At 43.6% G+C, this 25,600-nt stretch overlaps 1 protein-coding gene across 2 annotated transcripts in view; it reads right to left on the bottom strand.

The window, feature by feature from the left end:
* The window catches only part of BRF1 (BRF1 RNA polymerase III transcription initiation factor subunit), a 360,212-nt gene that overhangs the window by 327,023 nt on the left and 7,589 nt on the right, over positions 1-25,600 (bottom strand). For both annotated transcript variants that reach the window (XM_033952886.1, XM_033952885.1), the window contains exon 2: positions 3,557-3,637. In XM_033952886.1, coding sequence (XP_033808777.1) covers positions 3,557-3,637 — 81 coding nt within the window. The remainder of the gene's footprint in view (positions 1-3,556; positions 3,638-25,600) is intronic.

The following is a 25,600-nucleotide window of genomic DNA, read 5'->3' as shown; positions in this document are numbered from 1 at the left end:
AGAGGAAAAAGAACAAAGAACTGGCGTGGCTCACTGTAGAGGTGAAGGAAGCGATCAGAGACAAGAAAACTTAATTTAAGGAATGGAAAAGGTCAGAAACGGATGAAAACTGGAACAAGCACAAACAACATCAACACAGGTGCCATAAGGCGGTAAAAGGGGCCAAAAGAGACTACGAGGAAAAAATAACCAAGGAGGCAAAGAACTTCAAGCCATTCTTTCGATATATTAAGGGGAAACGACCCGCAAAGGAAGTGGTGGGACTGTTGGATGACTATGGAATAAAGGGAGCGCTAAAGGAGGACAAAGCAATCGCTGACAAACTGAACACATTTTTTTGCATCTGTATTTACCGAAGAAGATGTACACAGCATACCGGAACCCATCAAGCTATATGCTGTAAACGAAGACAGAAAGCTGACAGGATTGACAGTCAGTCTAGAGGAGGTATGTAGGCAGATTGATAGGTTTAAGAGCGATAAATCCCCGGAACCGGATGGCATCCTTCCGAGGGTCATCAAGGAACTGAAAGGGACCATAGCTGAACTGCTTCAACTAATAGCCAATCTGTCGATCAAATCGGGAAAGATTCCGGAAGACTGGAAGGTGGTGAATGTTACACCGATCTTCAAGAAAGGTTCAAGGGGAGATCCGGGGAACTACAGACCAGTGAGTCTGACCTCGGTACCGGGAAAGATGGTAGAGTCAATGATAAAGGACAGCATCATTGATCACCTTGACGGATACGGGCTGATGAGGACCAGTCAGCACTGTTTTAGCAAAGGCAGATCGTGTTTGACGAACTTGCTGCACTTCTTTGAGGGAGTAAACGGACAGATAGACAAGGGCGAACCGGTTGACATTGTATATCTGGATTTTCAGAAGGCGTTCGACAAGGTTCCGCATGAACGACTACTTCGGAAAATTGCAAGCCATGGAATTGAGGGTGAAATACTCACGTGGATTAAAACCTGGCTGGAGCATAGGAAACAGAGAGTGGGGGTAAATGGACAATACTCGGACTGGAAGAGCGTCACCAGTGGGGTGCCGCAGGGCTCGGTGCTTGGACCAGTGCTCTTTAACATCTTTATAAATGATCTGGACATAGGTACGACGAGCGAGGCGATTAAATTTGCGGATGATACGAAGTTATTCAGAGTAGTAAAGACGCAGGGGGATTGCGAAGATCTGCAACATGACATAATCAAGCTCGAGGAATGGGCATCAACATGGCAGATGAGGTTCAACGTGGATAAGTATAAAGTGATGCATGTTTGTAACTAAAATCTCATGCACGAATACAGGATGTCCAGGGCGGTACTTGGATAGACCTTCCAGGAAAAGAACTTGGGAGTTCTGATCGACAAGTCAATGAAGCCGTCCACACAATGTACGGCGGCAGCAAAAAGGACAAACAGAATGCTAGGAATGATAAAGAAGGGGATCACGAACAGATCAGAGAAGGTTATCATGCCGCTGTACCGGGCCATGGTACGCCCTCACCTGGAGTACTATGTCCAGCACTGGTCGCCGTACATGAAGAAGGACACGGTACTACTCGAAAGGGTCCAGAGAAGAGCGACTAAGATGGTTAAGGGGCTGGAGGAACTGCCGTACAGCGAAAGATTAGAGAAACTGGGCCTCTTCTCCCTCGAACAGAGGAGATTGAGAGGGGACATGATCGAAACATTCAAGGTACTGAAGGGGATAGACTTAGTAGATAAGGGCAGGTTGTTCACCCTCTCCAAGGTAGGGAGAACAAGAGGGCACTCTCTAAAGTTGAAAGGGGATAGATTCCGTACAAACATAAGGAAGTTCTTCTTCACCCAGAGAGTGGTAGAAAGCTGGAACGCTCTTCCAGAGGCTGTTATAGGGGAAAACACCCTCCAAGGATTCAAGACAAAGTTAGACAAGTTTCTGCTGAACAAGAACGTGCGCTGGTAGGACTTGTCTCAGTTAGGGTGCTGGTCTTAGGCCAGAGGGCCGCCGCGTGAGCGGACTGCTGGGCATGATGGACCACTGGTCTGACTCAGCAGTGGCAATTCTTATGTTCTTATTACTATTAAAATATCTTGCAGAAAACTAATACACCCTAAAATCCACTTCCATATCTAAATTAAAAGCTTGTTTAAAAAATGTTTAACAACCTTTTAAATTTTTTTTTTTTTTTTTTTAATTCACCTCAACACAAATCTCTTTGGGTAATAAATTCCACATAAATGGTGGCAACCATAAAAGCGCCTTAGTGTGGGTCGACTCCCACCTAGATATCAATCTACTTGGTAACTCCCATCTATTATCTTTTAAAGATCGCAATATACATTTAGGAATACATAGAATTGTAAAATCATATAAATATTGGGACTGAAATCCATAATAAGCCTTATGTACTAGTCAAAACTAAGTTAAATCCAATAATACATTGGCAACCAATGAGATTTCAAATACAAAGAAGTAATATGATCAGATTTTTTAGCTTTACCCAACAACCTCAAAGCAGCATTCTGAATTGGCTATAGACCAACCCTTGGTTAAGCCCGCATAGGCAACATTACAGTAATCGATTTGTAAGACAAAACACATGTATTAAGCTGTGCATTGCTTTTCCATCAAAATACTGGCCAATTGAATTTGTCTCAAAGAATCCTTTTCTAATCACTGCAGATTTCTATGCATCAACAGTTAAGAGAGTCAATAATCACTCTTAAATATTTAAAACTTGTCACTTTAGGAACTAGCTTGTCCCAAAGCATGGTGACTAAAACCGGCTGTGCAATGTTTTGTCAACATTCAATTCAAGTGTCGTTCTTTTACTCAATCTGATACCTTTTTAAAATAATTTTTGTATTTTGCCAGGTCTAATCTCAGTGGATCAATTTTTGTTATTAGCAAAATATCGGCCACAACAGTAGACCTAAGTTCCACATTCCTGAATAACTGCTAATAAAGGAGATAGAAAAACAAATAAAATTGGTGATATTTCAGATTCCTAAGGAACACCACATTTAAAGACAATATTTAATAGAGCATTTCAATGCTGTAGAAATAATTATAATAATCGTAATTTCTTAAAAGCATTCCGAGATTGTAATCTTCTTAAAAGCATCTTGTGATCAACAAAATCAAATGCTGATGCCAAATCCAAAGATATGGGTAACACAATATATCCATTATCAAGTAACTCATAAATCTCACTTAAAACACAAATCAGAATAGTCTCCATACTATGTCCAGGTCAAAAAACAGCCTGGCACAGATTAAACAACTACCTGTTCTATAATTTTAGCAGAATAGCTTAAATTAGAAATAGGTTTGTTGCCTACTAAAAATTAGTATCTTACTGAAAATGCTAACCATGAATAAAATACATTATTGTGACTCACTTTGACTAACGGTAGATATTTTCTCAAAATCTATAAACCTGGTTAAAAAGTTCTACCTTTAATTTTAATGTTTAGAACCATTTACATGATCACAGCAGCACAGTGTAAAACAAAAAGAAATCATATAATAAATACCATACAATGCATCAAGAGTAAAATTTCTGAAAAAGTACCATTTTGGAGAGTCTGTGCCCGAGATTCCTTTCCCAAACTGGTATGAAATCCTCCTCCAAGTGAAGGTGTCTTACCAGAGCCTGAGTAGAAAAAAATAAAATATATATATATATATATCAACTGCTAACATCTTACTAAATATCTCATAAATACAGAATAATACAGTATTTTTTTATGTTATTCTTAACAGGAAAAACTATGTGGTAAGGAAATTGCTTCTTGCCTTGTTTTGGGAATTTTCAATAAAAAGTCTTATCGATATTTCTCTATATTACAGAGCCTTCCTTCAGTGACCAACTGAAGCATAAGCCAGCCACCAGTGTAATTCATAGATTCACATTCTGACTATAATTTGAGAACATTAATAAAATGCAAAAGTAGCACTGTGAGGCTCATGAGTGAAGGACTAAAACAACATTGCTGAACAAATATTTCTGCTCTATGTTCACAGATGAAGGGCTGATAGTAGGATCACAAAAGGCAAAAACAAATAGGAATTGAAGTGTGGCAATCTTAACTATTTTCAAAAGACTGTTTGTGAGGAGCTAATTCAAGCCAAAGGTAGACAAAGCAATGGAAAAACTTAGGGAACTTCTGGCATTTCCATTATATGACTTCTTCAATGTTTCTTTAGAATATGGAGTAGTCCCGGAGGACTGGAGATTTGGTCCACACAAGTGGAAGTAAAGAGGAGGTTGGGAACTACAGGCCAGTTAGATTGATTCCTGTGATAAGTAAATTCACAGAAATGCTTCTAAAACAGGATGGATAGGTTTCTAGAAAACAATGGATTTCAGGACCCAAGGAAGCATGGTCTTACTAGAGGTAGGTCATCAGAAATATCTGATTAACTACTTTGACTGAGTGACCAGACAGTTGGATCAAAAGAGCATGCTGAATGTGGCGTACTTAGATTTTATAAAAAAATTTGACATGGCTTTCTTTAGTGATAAATAAGCTGAATGTCCCCAGTGTGGGCAACAAAGTGACTGACTGGACTAGAAACTGGTTGAGTGGCTAGTGATCAATGGAGTTTACTCTGAAGAAAGATGATTCCAGTGGTATGCTGCAGGGAGACAAACTCCAGAGGACGCAAAGACAAGATGCACTAGAGTCTCTGATTGTCTTAACGATCATTGCTAAACCGACCTGATGCCCAAAACAGCTCACTGTGTGCTTTTCCGTTTGGTCCTACATTCTCTGATTCTGGCATGCAAACGAGGTCATTAATATTAAAAGCAGGCACCCAATCGATGCCCTAAACTTGCATGCCAAAATCGAAAACCCAACAGGTCTGCCTGTTTTGGGGTTTTTTTTCTTTTTTTTTTTCCTATGGGCACAGATGTGGTCATAAAAAAAGCCATGCCTTAGGTCCCCCCCCTCCCCCCGGTACCACAAAAATCAGCAGGAGGGATCCCACTCCCTACTTCCACTGAACTGACACCCCCCTTCCTGAAAAAAAAAAAATCTATATATATATCTATATCAGGGATCTCAAAGTCCCTCCTTGAGGGCCGCAAACCAGTCGGGTTTTCAGGATTTCCCTAATGAATATGCATTGAAAGCAGTGCATGCACATAGATGTCATGCATATTCATTGGGGAAATCATGAAAACCCGACTGGATTGCAGCCCTCAAGGAGGGACTTTGAGACCCCTGATCTATATCTTGGCAGGGGGATGCCTACTCCCTCCTGCCACCAGATGCCCCTTCTCTCACCCCCACAACTGTATCTGTTGGCCCAGTAGGAGGCAGGGGGGATGCCCAGTCCATCCTACTTGCAAGCCCCCTACTGGAAAATGGTGGGCCTTCCCCTTCCAGGTGCATCCTGATTGGCTCAGACACCTAAGGTCCTGGCAGGGGAGGAGGGGGGGGTCAGCTCGGCGGCAGGAGGAAATGTACATCCCTCCTGTTGATTTTGGTGGCCAACCCACTCAGCTAGATCCCAAGTAGCAAAGATTTTATACTGCTTATCCTAGGAATGAGCAGTGGATTTCCCCAAGCCATTTCAATAATGGCCTATGGACTTCTCCTTTAGGAAATTATCCAGACCTTTTCTTAAACCCTGCTAAGCTAACTGATTTCACCACATTCTCTAGCAACGAATTCCTGAGTTTAATTACACATTTTCTGAAGAAATATTTTCTCCTATCTCAGGTTCACCAAATATTGCAAGGCAAGAGGCCTGTTGCATTATCTCTGAGCAACATAGAAACACATGAACTCCTTTCCCACTTCCATCAGTCTGCCCCTCTCTCTCCCTCACTCTTTTTCCACCGGCATTTGCTCTCTACCCCACTTCCACCAGCATCTGCCCCTCTCTCTCCCCCCACCCCTGTTCCACCTGCATCTGTTCTCCACCCCACTTCTACAAGCATGTGCCCCCTCTCCCCCACCTCTTTTCTACCAGCATCTGGCCTCTCTATCCCCCACCCCACATCCACCAGCATCTGCTCCCTCTCCCCCACCATTTTTCCACCTGCATTTGCTCTCCACCTAACTTCCACCAGCATCTGACCCCTCTTTCTCCCCACTCCACATCTAACAGAATCTGTTCCCTCTCTCCCCCACCAGTATCTTTACCACCTCCAGAACTCACTTATCTGAGATGACGCAGCCCACTTGTTGAGAGGGCCAACATGTCCCCTTACTGGAACCACCAAGGGGTCTTTCACCTCCTCACTGGGAGGCCAAGCTGCTCCAGCCCCACCAGAAGGGCCAAATTCATCAGTCCTTTTGGGCCCACAAAAGGAGTTCAGCATGAAGGGTCTATCTGAACCCAAGGCCTGGAGCACAAAGCACCTAAGCTGGCCAAAACCAGCCCATTCCTCTGGAACAGCCTCTAGAAGTCAAAGCCTGTCGAGTTACCTTTTTTTGGCAAGCTTTCCCCGTATCCTTCACCAGATTCTCTAGGTCCTCACTGAAATTTCTTGGAGGTCACATCCATGACCCAATAGTGCAGCCACCACTAGTACCATCCCACTGATCAAGAAGAATGAAAGACAAAGTCCTAAACATTCATCTGGAAGGTTGAACCAGACTCCAGCTAGGGACTCTGGCAGCTGCTGCAGCCAACATAGCATGACCCTCACCACATAGCCACAATAGATGGTGGCCTGAACGTCAAGACACCCAAAAGCAAATGGGAGGAAGAACTGCTGTTCCGCCCACTTCTCGTGGAAGTCACAGATAGCTGAAACTCCTTGCAAAGGGAAAATGGTCTTTTTGGCAATTGTAGAGATGAGCACATCCACCTTGGGGTCCATCCAGTATTTCTCCATGGCCTCAGGTATAAAGATAATCCAGAGCATTGGCACCTTTGAGAGCCACATCTGAAGGTTACAACTCCACCAGTATCGTTTGAGTGAGGGCCTTGTCAAGCAGAAAATGTTTTGGGAGACTCACAAAGTCATCCAAATAAAGAATCCCCCTCAGAAGGGTCTGCAGCGAGAACCTCGAGCATCTCCCAGGATCTCCATGACTTCTTCTATGAGATGAGAAAGCTCCTCCTCAAGGAAGGGTCAAAAAACAAGGGACTGCTCCTCTTCCTTCTTCCTGGAAGAAGAATCCTCAAAATCAGAGTGTAAGAGACCCTCCTAACACTCCGGTGTCCTACCAGAACCACCCAGGACATCGGCAGGGTCCCTGACTCCTGGCAGTACTTGATCCCAGAATGGAGCTCCAGCCAGGAGCCTCCAGGCCCACTATTAGCCAAGGGGCCAGCCTCCACCTGAAGCTTGCTTAATCATTTAGGTTAAGCTCTGGAACAAAAAAGAACTAAGGACTCTCCTCCCCCCCCCCCCCTGCAGGCAGATTTGGGTGGGTAGGAGAGAAAAGCCCCTTCCCCCAAGCCACGACAGGAGCTGAGAGCAGGAGAAAAGGAAAGAGAATCAAACATGTCAGTCATAAGGATCATGGGTTTCTGAAGTTGGAAACAGCACATCACAGGAAGGGAAGATAGAGAAAGCAGCTGTGTCAAACTATTCACTCTTGCAAACGGAGCTGCATCTGCCAACTACATGGCCAGTGCATGCAGGCCTACCTTCTCATTCTTTGGCCTGTGGCTCCAGAGCCTCTGCCAACCCCCTGCTCTCTTTCGGTGCAATTTTTTTTTAACACTCAATTAGCTTTATTCCCCAAGAGGGAATAGAGCTAAACCATGCAAATCCAAACATTAATGACTACAGAACTGGTAGCTGCAGGAGAGCCCACAGGATAGAACACCCAAATAGGAGGATGGGGGAACTGCATTTTTTTGATAGGGCCATGCAGGGATGAGCCAAGCACAATCGCCCAGTGGATGCTAAAGTATGACTGGGGGCAGCAGAACACAGCTCCATTCTCAAAACAGGAATGGTCCAGAGACTGGGTAATTTGGGCATAGCCTCAGCTAGGAACCGCAGCCTGAAAAACATACCATCTGCTAGAGAGAAAAATATATTCCTTTCTAGGAACTAAGCATCGATGCAGGAGTTGATGCTCTAAGTCAGGATATAAATCTTCTGCCAATGACTATGCATGAATAGAATGAGTCCGTGCTGACTCTGATGCTTGACAGCGAGCAGGGGTGTGCAACTAGTCCTCAATCAATGTTTCAATGTATCCTTGGGCTGGCCTGAGAGAGGCATGGGCACCTTTAAAGCCTGTTTAGACTGCATCTGCAGTAGCCCCAAAAGCTCATGCTTGAACACATCCTAGATCTCCTCGAGAGTCTGTCTCTGCAGTGAAAGAGACATCGGCATGGCAGCAGTCTGGGGTGCATGTTGTCTAGTATGGAAGACCTTGATGTCAAGGTATGCCTGGGTGGAGACGAGATCTGCAGCGATGGAGAGCAGTTCACAGTGCACTGCCATTTACTACACGTCAAGGAGATAGACATCTGTGATGACGCTGTGCCATGCCTAGAAGGGGAAGAATGTTTGTGTTTCTTAGCTCTCTTATGGATGCTTTCCCCGAAGGGTGAGGCATGGACAAAGATGATGTCCAGTCTGTCTCTGCATTGTCTTATGCTCAACACTCTCTAGACCAGTGGACTCAAACTTGTGGCCCGCCAGTTACTATTTTGAGGCCCTCAGTCTGTACACGATTGTCCACTCCACAAGTGTTCAGTGGTCGCTGTAACCTCACGCAAGCGCTTTCCTGCATCTGTATGTGATTGTGAGTTGGAGTCCAGTCGCGCGCAGATGCAGGAAAGTGCTTGCATTAGGTTACAGCAGTGAGGTGGGCAACGTTCCAGAACATGCAGCTTGGAGCAATGGTTGGAGGCAGTGCAGCTTGTGCATGTGTCTGGTGCTGGAGGACGTGAGAGCTGTTGATACTTTTTCACTTTCTGCATTTTGCACCACTTTCAGCTATGTATAGCTGAAATTATCAGAAGCAATTAAGGAAAGATTTATAAATCTTTCCTTAATTGCTTCTGATCTTTCCTTAATTGCTTCTGATAATCCACATTTTGGATTTGTAGGTACTTGGGAGAGCCGCAGATAAAAATAGTTACAGGTCCTTTTACTAAGGCGCGCTAGCCGATTTAGCGCACACTAAACACTAATGAATTCATAGAATCTAATAGGCGCGTTAGCATTTAGCATGTGCTAAATCAGCTAGCGCCTTAGTAAAAGGACCCCAAACTATTTTTTCTGCGACCCTCCCAAGTACCTACAAATCCAAAATGTGGCCCTGCAAAGGGTTTGAGTTTGAGACCACTGCTCTAGACGGTGTCGGTGCACGCGGTATAGATACCAATGCTGGTGTCAATGCAGGGAGAGCATAGGGTTCCGTGGATGACGTTACCCACATGCAAGAATATTATGCCTGCTTCTTATCTGAGATACACAAAAAATATTAAAATTCAACACAAATATCCAAATCATTAAAAAAAAAGATTGTAATGATAAACGTGTCTTCAATTTATAATTGTGCCTCACACCTCAATCTTAAAATTGGCCCTCACGCATTCAAAATAATTAAAATAAACCTAAAAAAAAAGCTAGAGAATCCTCCTATTTGTCTTCTAAAGATGATTCAAATGTAAATCCTTTATATTTGTCAGTTTGGGACCTACATGCATCTGATACTTGATTACGCTTAGATCATTAGGCATTATCAAATCTGTTACTAACAATAAGACAGCAATTCAGGACAGCATTTTTATCCGAGTAATTCAACACTGCCCTCTTGAGGTGTTCATGAGAAGCAGACATTCTTTTATTCTTGACAACTCATCAGAATGTTGAAAAGAAATTATACGTAAGGGCTTAAGAATGTCAATTCAACTGTTCAGAACCCAACAAATCTCCCAAAACTTGAAATTTGATGTATAAGACAGAACATTATGGAGAAAGTCTCAAAAAATGGTCCAATGCATTTATACAAAAACTTTAATAATAACTTTATTTTTTATATACCGCAGTTCCACAAACAGTTCAGAGCAGTTTACAGTGTAAGAGACTGTACATTTACAGCAAAGATACAATGCGAACTGTACATATTCAGTAAAGGTATTTATACAGCAAAGAAACAGTGTAGATTTACCATGCAGGAGATTGTACATATACAGCAGAGATATGCATATAGTGGAGAGGCGGTGCGAGAGGCATTATAAAGAACAAAGCAGTGTACAAAACCAATGCAGGGTGGTGAGTGTCAGGAAGACAACTAGTATCAGTTATAGGATGGTAGTATTTGATTATTTGGTGATGGGGGAGGTTCCAGAAATTTGTCATAGAGGAAAGATTTGAGAGACAGTTACTTACTTGTAACAGGTGTTATCCAGGGACAGCAAGCAGATATTCTCACAGATTGGTGGTATCATCCATGGAGCCCAGTACAGACAGTGCAAAAGCGTACTGTCACTTTAACTTCCTAGAAGTTTCAAGACAGCCCATACTGCACATGCATAAGTGCCTTCCTGCCCAATGCCAGTTCACTGGTCCATTAGTTCAGTAGCCAACCTTAGAAGACCAACTAAGGGGGGGAGGGTTGTGAGGATATCTGTCTGCTGTCCCTGGATAACTGTGCTTTATCCCAGGACAAGCAGGCAGCATATTCTCACAGATGGGACTCCCTAGTTATTACGTATGGGATGGAGGAAGTTGGTGACAATACAGAAACTTTTTTTTTTTTTTTTTAACTGTTTGGCTAAACCGGCTATGTTGTCTGGAATTGGCCTCCAGACAGAAATAGGATGAGAAAATATGAAGTAGGGACTTAATCTGTTTCAGAAATATCCAAAATGGAAGAGAAATGGATTAAACTGCCTAGGCTGTTACCAGTGTTATTTTAGGCTTTGGACCATTAATGTCTAGTGGTAGCCCAACTCATGCATGAAAGCATATGCAGTCCGCTGACCATGGAGAGATGAAGTTGTTGATATTGAAGGTTCTAATCTGTTGGTATTAAAGGACAATAACAGATGAGCTATAGTTTGAAAATCTTCTCGACAAATTCAAGACTAAACTAAAAACGTTCTTATTTCAAGATGCATACCACAGCCTTTAAATACTTCCTCTCCAACATCTAGCAAAATTTATCTCAACCGCTTTTAAGAAGCGACCATTTGTGATGTTATATCCCCCCTCCTCCCTTTTCTTTTAACTTTGTTTTTAATAATGTAATTGTTGACCCCCCTTCCCCTTTTTACCCTCAAGTTCATGTTTGTATTTGTAAATTGTCTTTTTAATGTTCACTCTTCCCCCACCTTTAATTATTATTTTAACCTTTTATCTTTAGCATTGTAAACCGGCTAAATACATGTCGATGGTCGGTATATTAAAAATAATAAAACTTGAACTTGAAACTTGGAGTAGAATAGTGCAATGTAGGTAGTAAGTTAAGGCAGGTTTACATTCTAATAAGTGAAGTATCTTTGTCCCAAGGAGACAATGTTGTCTGGAGAAGAAGTTCAGTACTTCTATAGAGTGGCTGAGAATAAAATTAGATATTATTTCTAGTAGGAAGATTAAATGAGTAAGAAGAACAACTCTATCTTGAGGAAAAGTTGTATGAAGCGTATCATGCATTAGAGATCAGAATCCACTCAATCTGTGCCTAGAAGGGATTCAATGGGAGAAGACTACTGGTTAAGTATTAGGCTGTAGAGATGAAGTCATAAGCACTTCAAACGGGGACAGTAACATGTGAAGATTACCTGTGTATGTGGAACAACTGGAGGAGGTTGGATTGGAGGCTTTGACAACATGAGGCCCTTCATGACGTAAGAAAGCAATGGACATGTATCCAGATGGTTTGTGCCCAAAGGTATTTACTGTATATGGCACTTAGTACTTGAAATATAGTGCTGAAAGGTACTTGTAGAGATAGAGGAGAGAGAAGCTGAAGCATTGTTGATTGCTGTCTGCTCAAAGTCTGAATTTTTTTTTGTATGAGAAAAAAAATGTAATAAGAGCACTGACAAAATAGGATATATGTTAAGAGTTCAGTCCTGTAGGCAATATCAGCAGGTAAACTGTGTGCACATGATGTGCACATAGTTTACCAAGCTTTATGATAACCTCATAGCAACGCACGCAGCAAAACTCGAACCCTCCATCACCAGATTGTTAACCTCAACATCTGACTTCAAAGCATTCCGCTGACATTCAAAGTAATCCGCTTTGAACCGCAAGGTACAAGCGGAATAAAAATCACTAATGTAATGTAATGTGGCAGAATTATCAAATAGAAAGTTGATCAAAAAAGTTATGGGTGGAAGTTATCATGCAAGGGGAGAAGGAACGAGGTTGTAAAGTGCCTAAACTGTAGATTGAAAGGCAGAAGGAATCTTGCACTTTGAGATCAGGCAATCAAAAGGTTTGAAGAGGAATGGGTTTCCTTAAACTGAACTGAAGTAGTAAAGTTAAAAAGGCGGTTAACTCGATTACTGTGGAGCCATGAGAGTCATGGTAGTTTAATCCTGCTGAAATATGAATAAGAAGTGCCATATTACAGGCACGGGAACACATGTAGGAACTGTGTTGTCCAGTATGGAAGAAACTGAGAGTAATCCAAATTATTAGGAGCATGCAGACTGGAACATAATTGCATAAGGCTGCACTTCTCAGCAGAGAGAAAGAAATTGAAGCGCAGAGATCCCAAGTTATGTAGAGTTGACAGAATGGAGAGAAAGGAAGACAACTCGCGAGCTGAAGAAATGCGATGAAAATGACTGAAGCAGCTGCATAGTATTCAACTGATCTCCTGCATTGAATGTGGATACGATATTGAAATATTTGGTGATTTCAACTACCCCAACACTGACTGGCCAAATGTTACATCAGGGAGTTCTAGGGAGGTAAAATTCCTAGATGTCATAAATGACTTTCTTGAGGCAACTGGTCCAGGAACCGACAAGAGGAGGAACTATTTAAGATTTGGTCCCTACAGGAATGCAGGACATACTACGGGAGATAACTGCGTTGGGTCCACTGGGAAACAATGATCATAACATGATCAAACTTGAGAAAATAACTGCAGTGACGTTGCTAAAGAAATCTACTGTAGCGGCATTTAATTTTCACAAGGGCGACTACGATAAAAAAAGGGGAAAATGGTTAAAAAGAATCTAAAAGGTCTGTGGCAAAGGTCAAGTATAAACCAAGCATGGGACGTTGTTTATAAATACCATCATGGAAGCCCAGACCAGATGTATTCCACGTTAAAAAAGATGGAAAGAAGAGAAAAACAAGAGCCAGCGTGATTAAAAGGTGAAGTGAAAGAGGCTATTAAAGCCAAGAAAACATCTTTTGAAGAATGGAAAAAGGATCCCAATGAAGAAAATAAGAAGAGACATAAGCACTGGCAAGTTAGATGCAATTAATAAAGATAGCTAAACAAGAATATGAAGAACAACTTGCCAAAGAGACAAAAACTCATAGTAACAATTTTTTTTTAGGTACATCAAAAGCAGAAAACTTGTGAAGGAATCTGTGGAACCACTGGATGATCAAGGAGTAAAAGGTGCTCACAGGGAGGATAAGGCCATAGCGGAGAAAATGAATTACCGTATTTTCTCGCATATAACGCGCGCATTATACGTGGTTTTTACGTACCGCGCATACCCTTGCACATTATACGCGTGAGCGCGTTGTACAAATTTTTTTTTACATAGTTTTCCCCCCCCCCCCGACGTCCGATTCACCCCCCCCCGCACCCCCACCCCGAAGGACCGCTCGCACGCACCCGCACCCCCACCCCGAAGGACCGCTCGCACGCACTCCCACCCGCACCCCCACCCTGAAGGACCGCTCGCATCCCCACAGCCTCCCGACCCCCCCATCATGTAGAAGCTCCTACCAGTGTCCTGCTGCTTCCTCTTGGCGGTCCCGACACGATCGGGGCAAGAGGGAGCTCAAGCCCTCTTGCCCCAGCCAACCGCGACACCCCCGACACGATCGGGGCAAGAGGGAGCTCAAGCCCTCTTGCCCCAGCCAACCGCGGCACCCCCGACACGATCGGGGCAAGAGGGAGCCCAAGCCCTCTTGCCCCGCCGACTCCCCAACTCCCCGACAATATCGGGCCAGGAGGGAGCCCAAGTCCTCTTGGCCCTGGCGACCCCCTCCTAGTTGTTCGGGCCAGGAGGGAGCCCAAACCCTCCTGGCCACGGCGACCCCCCTACCCCCACCCCGCACTACATTACGGGAAGGAGGGATCCCAGGCCCTCCTGCCCTCGACGCAAACCCCCCTCCCCCCAACGACCGCCCCCCCCAAAGAACCTCCGACCGCCCCCCCAGACGACCCGCGACCCCCCTGGCCGACCCCCCACGACACCCCCATCCCCCTTCCCCATACCTTTGTGTAGTTGGCCGGACAGACGGGAGTCAAACTCGCCTGTCCGGCAGGCAGGCAACGACGGAATGAGGCCGGATTGGCCCATCCGTCCCAAAGCTCCGCCTACTGGTGGGGCCTAAGGCGCCTGGACCAATCAGAATAGGCCCGGGAGCCTTAGGTCCCACCTGGGGGCGGGGCCTGAGGCACATGGGCCCAACCCGACCATGTGCCCAAGGCCCCGCCCCCAGGAGGGCAAGCAAGCAAGTCTGCTTGCTTGACATGTTTGTGAATAAACATGTGGATAAAGGCGAGCCGGTTGGTGTAGTGTATTTAGATTTTCAGAAAGCTTTTGACAAAGTTCCTCATGAGAGGCTCCTGAGAAAATTAAAGAGTCATAGGCTAGGTGGCAAAGTTCAGTTGTGAATTAGGAATTGGTTATCGGTGGCGTGGCTTGGCGATGAAGCAGAATGGACGTTTGAATCACAGCTCTCTCCCTTCTCCGTCTTTTTTTCCTAACTAGCAGGTTACACATGTATAACACGGGCAATTTAAGAGTATTTATTATACGCATATATAGCGAGTATAATATATAGTGATACCTTGGTTTGTGAGCATAATTCGTTCCAGAAGCATGCTCGTAAACCAAATCACTCATATATCAAAGCGAATCTCCCCATAGGAAGTAATGGAAACTCGGATGATTCGTTCCACATCCCAAAAACTGGCTGGTGTGAGGGAGAAGTTGTGTGCGTAAGATGTGCACATAGGCTGTGCACTGGTTATACGACTGCATTAGCTTTCATCCTCTTACTCTCCCAAACAGATTTTATTGCAGTTGCCGACTTGGGGGGGGGGGGGGTTCTGGGTGGGAAATCTGTTGAGCCAAGTCAGGATGTCGATGAATAAAGAACAGTTAACCAGTTTTCTAGAGGGCTAATGCACATTCTCCTAAGCACTAGCATTTCTTCAAGTTTTCAAGTTTCAAGTTTATTAGGATTTTATATACCGCCTATCAAAGTTATCTAAGCGGTTTTTACAATCAGGTACTCAAGCATTTTCCCTCTCTGTCCCGGTGGGCTCACAATCTATCTAATGTACCTGTTCAGTTCAGGGTCCAGCACACACCATCGCTGTGGGGTTGTACCCACGCTTCTGCTATGCTGGGTACTATAATTCACAGAGGTAAGACTGGAACACACAGTAGCATGCACTGACCCCAACAACAAACTTCCTGCAAGTCTTGTAGTTTTTGCTACCTGGGACGTGACCCATGACACCCACATATCTGTGACAAATTTATTCGGACATATTCACACCCAGTGGTACCTGCTGAAGCTGCCCACCGACAATCCTGCAGCTTTCCTTCTTCAGTGGCCCGTCTGCCTGATACAATTTCTCTCTTCTAAGGCGTCTCACTTTGCCGGAAACAGGAAGCAGCGACAGAAGAGGGCTTTCCGGGCTTCAGAATGCACGGGTCTGCTCCGTCTGTGTGACGTCACTAACTGTGTGGTTGAGCATATTAGCTATTCAGGATTCTCCAAGACATCCAAGTATTTATTTTAAAATGTTAAAACCAGTATCCGGGCAGGATTGTGCTCATCAACTTATGCGTTCGTGTATCGAGTCAACGCTTGGTTTGCGACTTAAAAATAGCGGGACTGTTTTGCTCGTCTTGCAAAACACTCGTAAACCGCGTTACTTGCAAACCAAGGTTTGACTGTATAAGTTTTAGGATGGCATTTGGAAAGCAAAGTAAGTTGGAAGCTGCTTTTGCAGCGGGCAGTGCCAAGAGGCCTAAGCCTGATCCGCCAATGCCGCTGAAAGCGTCAAAGGAATAGGATATTTCAGATATCCTGGAACCTCTAATGTCTGAACTGAAAGACATTAAAACACTGATAAAGGAAAGCACGTCTAAAATCTCCGTGTTACAAGCCTGTCACAACAAATGGATATATGCAATAAGAGGACTGAGCATCTTGAGCAGCAGGTTTCTGCTATTGAGGATGGATTACAAGGCTGCCAAGCAGACCGCAAAACAATTGTGCAGATGAAAAAAGACCTGGAGGTGGCTAATAACAGAAGCCGCCGTAATAATGCACGGATTCTGGGCCACCTGGAAAGAGCAGAAGGCTCTAACGCTATAGGATTCAGTGTTCTCCCCAGAAATTTTTTCCAGCTGGGTGGCACGAAAAAGTAGACAGGTGGGGCGGAACGGGGAAATTTGGTGGTGGAGAAAATTAAATGTGCACGATTATTAGTTAACTAGTGTTTTAGCCCATTACATTAACAGGTGCTAGAGTAGATGTCTGTCTGTCTGGTTTTTATTTTATTTGTCTCTCTCTCTCCTTGGACGCTGTCTGTCTGTCATTCTATCTGTGTTTCTCCATGGCCCCCTTGTCTGTCTATCTTTATTTCCAACTCTATCCTCTTCCCTCACATGTGCCCTTTTTTCTTTCTCCTCCCCACTTCCTTCCAACGTCTGCTCCCCTGTTCCTCAGACTTCCATTTAGCAGCTGTCCCTCTTCTCCCCCCACACTTCCATTCAGTGTGTCTCCCTCTCTCTACTGTCACCCTCTGTCTTGCCCCTCCATTTACTGCCCTCTCTTCTCTTTCCATCCAGTGTCCGCTCTCTCTCTCTGTTCCATATGGCATGTACTCCTTCCTTTCCCTTTGGTCTGGCATACCTTCCTCCTTCCCTCCATGCCCTGCCATCTCTTCTTCCCTCCAAGCCATTCTCTTCCCCTCTGCTCCCTTTCCTCCTTGAACTTCATCGGGCAGCAGAAGCATTCATAATTCATTGCTGTTGCCGGCTTCAGGTCTTCCTCTCTGGCAGGTCCTGTCTTCATGAAAACAGGAAATAGGCAGGACCCGCCAGAGAGGAAGACCTGAAGCCGGCAACAGCAATGAATTATGAATGCTGCTGCTGCCCGAAGAAGCCAGGTCTTAACAACAAACCTCCCTCCAGCGTTGGCAGCCGCGAGAGCTGTCTAGCGAGGGAGGGATACCGCTGGACCACCAGGCTTTTAAAAAAAAACAAAAAAAAACTTACCAATGATGGTGGCGGCAGTGCTGAGGGGAGGGTTTGAAAAGGTGCAGCAGCAGCAGTGCTGGGGGGGGTTTGAAAAGCCGCTCGATGTCAACTTCGGCCGTGAAGTATGCCGCCTGCATCGAACTTTGTAAGCGTGCAAGCGCACTCTTGCCAGCCACAGCCCGACAGATCATAAGAACATAAGAACATAAGCAGTGCCTCTGTCGGGTCAGACCACAGGTCCATCCTGCCCAGCAGTCCGCTCCCGCGGTGGCCCAAAAACAGGTCAAGACCTGTCTGAATCATCAGAAGAGGCTCCCCTGCCACCTTGGTTTCCCATTTAAGTCCTGCCTTCCTATCGAAGTCCTAGCCCTCCGGTCTACACATGCACAACCAGGTTGGTTTACTCATTTCCTGGTTAACTTCCTACACCCGTGTTACATCCCAGCTCCTCCCTCAGTATCCCACGATCCCTCTATCCCTCAGGAATCCATCCAATCCCTGCTTGAATCCCTGTACCGTACTCTGCCTGATCACTTCCTCCGGTAGCGCATTCCAAGTGTCCACGACCCTTTGGGTGAAAAAAAACTTCCTTGCATTTGTTTTGAACCTGTCTCCCTTCAGTTTCTCAGAATGCCCCCTCGTATTTGCTGTCCCCTTCAGTCTGAAGAATCTGTCCCTATCCACCCTCTCTATCATGAATCAGGGAAACACGCGGTAAGAGTGTGCATGCGCGCTTAGCATTTTATTATATAGATTATTATTAATCATTTTCCAACGCTCAATATGACTTCCTTTTTTAAGGTTTGACACTTAGGCAGTGTTCCAGTAGCATTTAAGCTACCCTTGAAAAACAAGTAATGCAGATCCTCTTATTCCAAATAACTACTGGCCAGTATCAAACCTTCCATTTCTTTCAAAACTACCATACTTGAGAGAAAGGTATTCAACCAACTTCAAACTCATGTTGAATCAGTTAATGCTTTGCATCCTGCGAAAACAATTCTACCACAGCAAATGCACTGAAGTCCATAGGAATTGAATGTACTATATAGTGCATTTGCCATGGGAGAATCACTAGTGGCTTTGTAAAAGTGGCTCTTACTGAGTGAACTCCATAGTCACCCAGAAAAGTGTTTCTCAAATTCTTCAAGCCAAGTACACCCTAAGTCTAACAAATACCAACCAAGTACCCCAGCCCAAGCTCCGCCTCTGACCCCACCCCCATTATAGTACTAATTGTAATGTAATTTCTTCCATTCATTTTTCATTTACACACAATATAATCTTATTAATTCATAATGGTAACCACAAAATAAAAACAAAACCACAAAGCACACTGTACGCTGAGAAAATGTTAATCATTTACATTTGGAGGGGTTTCAAAGAGGTCATGGCAGATATGCAATCAGTAACAACTATAGAAATAGATAAATTTAGTGCAAAATAGACAGCAGATTATAAATTCTCAAAACTGACACATTTCGATCACTAAATTGAAAATAAAATCATTTTTCCTACCTTTGTTGTCTGGTGATTTAATTAGTTTCTGGTTGGACTTCCTTCCGACTGCATTTCTTTCTTTCTGCCTCTTGCATCCTTCCACTCCTCCAGACCTCAATCCCTTCCCCAACCAACATCTCTCTCTGTCTCTCCATGAGTTCAACTTTTCTTCTTCTTTCCTCCACCCCTATTGGCAACATGCCTCCCTCTCTCTCCTTCCTCTGTTATGATCCTGCATCTCTCTGTTCTTCCTCAGGGACTCTCCCCCTCCGTCTCTTCTGTCTGCACCTCTCATAGTCCAGCATCTGCCTCCTGTCTTTCCACTTTGGTCCAGGCCTCTCTCTGTCTTTCTTCTGCTTACAACACCCCCCCCCCCCAATGTCCAGCATTTGTTCTCCTTTCTTCTGGGTCTTTCCCTGCCTCTCTCTCTCCATTTCCTTCCTTCCTCCCTCATCTAGAATCTTTCCACCTCTCTGCAATCTCTCTCTCTTTCCTCTATACACCCCTAAGTCCAACATCTGCCTCCCCTTTATTTCAGGTTTCTCCCTCTCTATATCTTCCTCCTGCTAACATTTTGAGTCCTCCCACCTTTGCAGCAGGGGAGGGAATGAGAGAGACAGATGGGGGCGGAGAAGAAAGGAAGGATGGATGGGGGCGGAGAAGAAAGGAAGAAAAGCTGGACTCAGAGGGACTCTAGAAATACATTCACAGATTCGCAATACAGGTTAAAATTCAAAACAAATAACAAAGATTACCATACCAGTGCACAGTTTTAGTTCTATGCAAGCCCCAAACATCTCTGAACAAATCTCTCCCTTCCTTCCCACCTACTTGCCCAGGACTTTAACTCTGAACCCTTTCCATATGTATATACGTGTGTTCAAAAGCATTGTGAAGCAGTAATACTATCCGAAACATAAATCCATATTAATAACGTTTGCAACTCTTCTCAACTGCCTCACTCTATGTCATCCAACTTTAACCCATATGTATGAATAAACAACCAAATCTGTAACTCCTCTGGTAAATTCCACTCCATGTATGTTAATTTGTAATAAAACAACAAGGCAAGCGGTCCACCAAAGAATCCAACTTGAAACAAAAGAAGATAGGCAGACAATAAAGAGATTCAAATCAGGTTTCATGAGAGAAGGGAAGCCGGCACGCATAGTGTTACTGTTTTAGAGCCCCGGAGGATGGGTTCAAATCGCTTGCTGGTGCTTAAAAAAAAAAAAAAAAAAAAGGTCAGGCTGAGGTGGGAGTCATAAGAACATAAAAATAGCTTTACTGGATCAGACCACTGGTCCATCAAGCCCAGTAGCCCGTTCTCACAGTGGCCAATCCAGGTCACTAGTACCTGGCCAAAACCCAAGGAATAGCAACATTCCATTCAGAATCCTAAAGAATAGCAAGGTTCCGGAATTCCAAAGAGTAACAAAAGATTCCGGAACCCCAAAGAGTATCAACATTCCATGCTAATGATCCAGAGCAAGCAGTGGCTTCCCCCATGTCTTTCTCAATTACAGACTATGGACTTTTCCTCTAGGAAACTGTCTAAGCCTTTCTTAAAGCCAGCGACATTAACCACTCTTACCACATCTTCTGGCAATGCATTCCAGAGCTTAAGTAGTATTCTCTGAGTGAAAAACAATTTCCTCTTATTGGTTTTAAAAGTATTTCTCTGTAACTTCGAGAAGATGGAAATTTGATAGGTAGCTGAAAAATAAAAAAGAGGAGAAGGGTAAGAAAGAGGCAGTTAGTGAGTGTGAGCTAGAGTCTTTTTTGTTTACCACACAGCACCAGTGTGGAGTTGGAAAAGGGTGGCGGTGGGAGGCTGAAGAGGCTACAAATAAAAAAAAAAAAACCCCAAAAACACCCATCAGGCCATTTAAAAAAAAGGAAATAAAACACCTGATTGGGCAGGAAAAATGAATTGAATCAAAAAAATCAATTCAATAGGCCGAATCAAAAATTTTTTTTCCCTGTATCGGGATCACCTTAAACCTTAATTCCTAGTTTCCATTCAGCAAATTAAAACGAATGAATCACTTAATTGAGCAGAGATGAAATATAAATCCCAAAAGAAACATGATAAAATGAACTGTTCGTTGTGATTAACTCTAAACTCAAAAGGTTCATTTCAAAATGAAAGTACAACTCAAACTTTTCTACAAGCTTTAAGACCCAATACAATGCAAGCACTGGCTAGGTGCTGAATTCCACATTCAAATAGATCTGTAATATCACTTAAAACAGATTAGAAAGCATAATCCTATCTTTAAATGACAAAAAAAGTACAAAACTCAAATCACCTTACCTTAATAGCAGCTGTAGAGAACTTAACCTTGTGCTATGGGTCTGGATGTTCTTCCTCAGAAATCCCGGTGACCGCAGGACAATCGTGCGCCGAACATTTGCGCGCCAACGTGCACTGAGACCCGACAATTCATTTATTTTTGACGGTTTTGAAGTAACCCTGATTTTTGAGGGGGACACTACACTTAAAACATTCAGTTGCTATTTGTTCTTTCTCTCCCCTCAAAAAACAGGGTTACTTATAATCCTCAAAAATAAAAAATTGTCGGGTCTCAGTGCATGCTAGCGCGCAAATGTTATCACTGGATTCCTCACTATTGCTATTAACTAAAAAAAACTCTCTAGCCTCTTGGATATGGGCCCCCGCATTGCAGATTGATTTGTGTGCTTCCGGCAGCTCTTCATCAGCCCGGTGAATCACCATCCTCCAGTCAGGTGGGTAAGATCGGCAATGCGGCCCCTCCCCCATTCCTCATCAACGAAAGTTAAAAAAAATGTTTAAAAAAAATTTGCTCTCCTTCAGTGGGCCCCAGGCATGTGCCTACTGATACTAACAAGACTGACTCGGAACACGGTGTTCTCTATCTCAAAGAACTCGTGGGCCTTATGAAGAGAGAAGTGGAAGGCGGCTGGCCCCACATACCCAACACTCTCCTCCTGGGCAGCCAACACAGGAGGCACTGGCAACTTCCCCAGAAAGTGATGCAGGAGAATGCAAAGAGGTCCTACTGAACAACGCTCCAACGCCAAGGTAAAAAATATTGTGGCGGGAGCGACGCATTCCTCCAATTAAAATCTGCTCCTCATTGCTGCTGCTCTTCCTATTGGCTGAACTGATCACAGCCTTACCTCCACTGCTTCCCGCCTCCAGCTGTGTCGGCTGCTTGACGAGGATCAACCAGCTGGAGCCTTACAGACCCCGAAGCAGGGAACTTGTTTGTGTTGCAGTTACAAAGGCAGTGTGGGAGAGACGCCCTGAGGAAAGGGGACATAGTCGACACGGAACTTTTTTTTTCCCCCAAAATGTTTCTTACTCAGAATGTTACTCACTGGAGGAAAACAGCCGGGCGGTCACCTAAATTAGCCGGACAGAGCGCCCGGCTAAAAGGCTCTAGTGAGAACACTGGGATTTCTAGATAAATTTATTCCCTGCTTATTAAATCTGCAGTTTAAATTTCCTCTAGAGATCAAAAGGGCTTACAGAGTACCAAGCAGGGCTGTGAATCAAGAGTCTGGGCCGCGTCTATTAATATTCAAGGTTCTAAGATTCCAACAAGACCTGTTGATCTTAAGAGCTGCAAAAAAACAAAGGAATCTCAAATGGCAAGGGGCCAAGATCTTAATGGTTCCAGATCTTGCAAAGCATACTGCTTGGGTGAGGAAGCAGTTTCTGCCTATGCGTCCTCAATTTAATCAATTAGGAGCTCAATAAGGGCTATTTTACCCTGCTGTTATGTGAGTGACTTTTCAAAACAAAACAACGAACTTCATAAATTCCCACAGCACTGCAAGACTTTTTAAACTACTCCTCTGACAATATGAATGTGAACTGATTATCGATTGGCTAATTGTTTTTCAGGCTTATTTTTGCCTAATGACCATTACGATGTGCATACGGGCTTCTTATAAGTATTTATAATACGCACATTTTGTGAGGGCTGTGTGTATATGATATACGGGCTTTTTAGGAGTGCTTTAAAAACGTGCATTTGTTTAATTGAATTGTTTTGAGATTATCTTTGCCTAATATCTGAATATGTCAGTTTTAGTTGTTAAGAAATTGGGTCCTATTTAATAGTCATTTAGGGCTAGATTTACAACCTGATTTCTCTCCGGCCGGATTCACTTACCTCTCCTGCGATCCGCTTCGAATCCATGCATGCAAATGAGGAAAAACGCATGCAAAGTAGGCAGGGACGCACTTCACAACACAATCAATCCGATCCGACTGGGCTGGCCGATTAACTGAAGAAGGGACAGCTGGGGACCAGTCGAAAACATCTTTCCAACTGGAAGCCCTGCTCTCTGCCCTATAATTTCTCCTGCCTGCTCGCCCCGAATGCCACCCTGCTCTGCCGCAGATCTTCCCCACGAATGCCGCCCTGCTCTGCCTCGATCTTTCCTGAATATCTCCTGCCCTTCCCTGAATCTCTCCTGCCTGCTTGCCACATCGCCAATCTCCTGCTGTTCCCCACCCATAGTTTTAACCCGCAGGTTTAAAGCAGATTAAAACCACGGGCTCGCAGGGCTAAAAACTATTACTTTGGGGCCTCATTTGCAAAGTGAGCAAGGGCTGAAAAGCAAGGTAGAAAAGTGGAGCCACGTACAAGAAATACAATTACTCCGTGGCTGTCAGCCTTGTAAGTGCTTGCCATCCAGGGTAGAAATTGCCCCAGAAATAAAGGGAAATGTTGGAGGGGAATGCTCTTCAAGGAGCGTCTGCTAGTAAAATGGGAGTTTAAAAGAGGTGGATTTTAGATTGGATTGTAGCACTATGCAGCTTTCCAGCCAGCCCAAGGAGCCGAAGTCTAGTTTTTTAAGTTTAAAAAAAAGGTTGCGGCTCAGATGGGCATGCACAGACCATCTACAGATGATCTGGGCATGTGTGAGGATCGCACAACAGCGATCAGTGCAGGCAGATGGGGGTGTTGCTCCGATCGGGCAGGTTGATGAGTCTAACCCTTAGTATTAGTTAGAGGAGGGGGAGACCAATTCTTCTCTCCTACTGCTTGGGTCCAATGCTCACCAGAAGAGAATGAAGGGTGGGGAGGGAAGTAATGAAAGGCTTTTATGGGATATGTATGTCTGGTAGGAATTTGAATGTTTGAAGGGTAGGATGAAAGTTTTTATTATTCTGAACTCTCATGCCACTTAGGATATTTTTCTTAAATGTTAATGGCCTCAGCCACCCTGTTAAAAGGAAAAAAAACTTTGAATTTAAAAAAACCAAAAGGCAGAAATGTATATCTCTTGCAAGAAACACATTTAAATAGTGTAGCGTCTGCTAAATTACAGGGTGGTTGGGTTAAACATTGTTTTTATGCAGCAGCGGAGGCCAAAAAGGGTGGAGTGGCGATCCTCTTAAATAAGTCTGTATTTTGGGATCTGGAGGATGGGTATGCAGATTCTAAAGGTCGTTGGGTATATCAAAAAGTGAAATTACAGAACTTGACTCTAACTTTGCTTAATATTTATGCTCCCAATGCTAATAATGCTCCTTTTTATAAGGAATTGCAAAACTTGATTCTAGAGCAAAATCTATCAAACCTGATTATGGCGGGTGACTTTAATGCTATCATGGATCCAATTTTAGATAGAAAACCTATGAGAGCTTCCAATACATCAGACAAGAGTGTGCTACAACTGATGAAAATATGGGGTTTAAAGGATATATGGAGAATTCTGCATCCAACTGATAGAGAGTTCACATATTTTTCTCATGTCCATCAATTCTTTTCTAGGATTGATTATGTTCTGATATCAAATAATTTATTACATCAAGTTCTTCAGGCAGATATCATTCTTCCCAATCGTGCTGGTATTTGGATTACAATTAAAGCATTACTGATTTCCAGTTCTTCTCCTGTATGGCGTTTTAATAATGCTTTGCTCGCTTTCCAATTAAATAATTCAGAACAGATATCACCAGAAACAGTCTGAGATGCTTTCAAAGGAACTATAAGGGGTCACATTATTGCATATTTAGCCTATAAAAACAAAGTAGATGCAGCTGAATTGAAGGTATTGGAAAAAGAGAGAAATTTGAAAGCGCAGTTAATCACAAGGTGGGATGCAAGGGTAGTAAATAGGCTTAAGGGACTGAATTTAAATACAACTCTGCTTTAAGCCATAGGGCACGCAAAAACTAAGATTTTTAAGTAATGCTGTATATTATGCAGGTGCCAATAAAGCTGGAAAAATACTGGCAAATTACCTTAAAATAAGAGGAAGGTTTTTTGAATAGGCTAGTAGGACCAAAATTGTCTTAACAACAAGCACAATTTCTGGAAGCTCCCGTAACATTAATGGAACTCAGGGCAGCATTGGGGGTCCTTGCAGAATGAGAATCACCGGAAAACGATGGATATACGGTAGAATTTTTCAAATCATTTCAGGATAGTTTGTTGCCAGAATTATTACATCTGTACCAATCAGTTAAATCAATGGGATATATTTCAGGGACAATGGCTGAGGCACTTATGGTGGTACTCCCTAAACCAGGGAAAGATTCGATGCTAGGGGCCAACTATAGACCCATCTCATTATTAAATTTAGATGGTAAACTTTTGGCCAAAGTTCTGGCACTTTGCCTGGCTAAGGTATTACCAAAAATAAGAGGCATGCACCAAATGGACTTTGTGTCGGGAAGACATTCCTCTAATAATACCAGCTTGGCTTTACAACTCATGTCATTGACTGAAACAATGGAATT

Source organism: Geotrypetes seraphini, chromosome 7 (genome assembly GCF_902459505.1).
Source record: "Geotrypetes seraphini chromosome 7, aGeoSer1.1, whole genome shotgun sequence".
Taxonomy (NCBI): domain Eukaryota; kingdom Metazoa; phylum Chordata; class Amphibia; order Gymnophiona; family Dermophiidae; genus Geotrypetes; species Geotrypetes seraphini.
The sequence above is the reverse complement of the archived record's forward strand: the minus strand, read 5'-3'. Positions and strand labels throughout refer to the sequence as shown.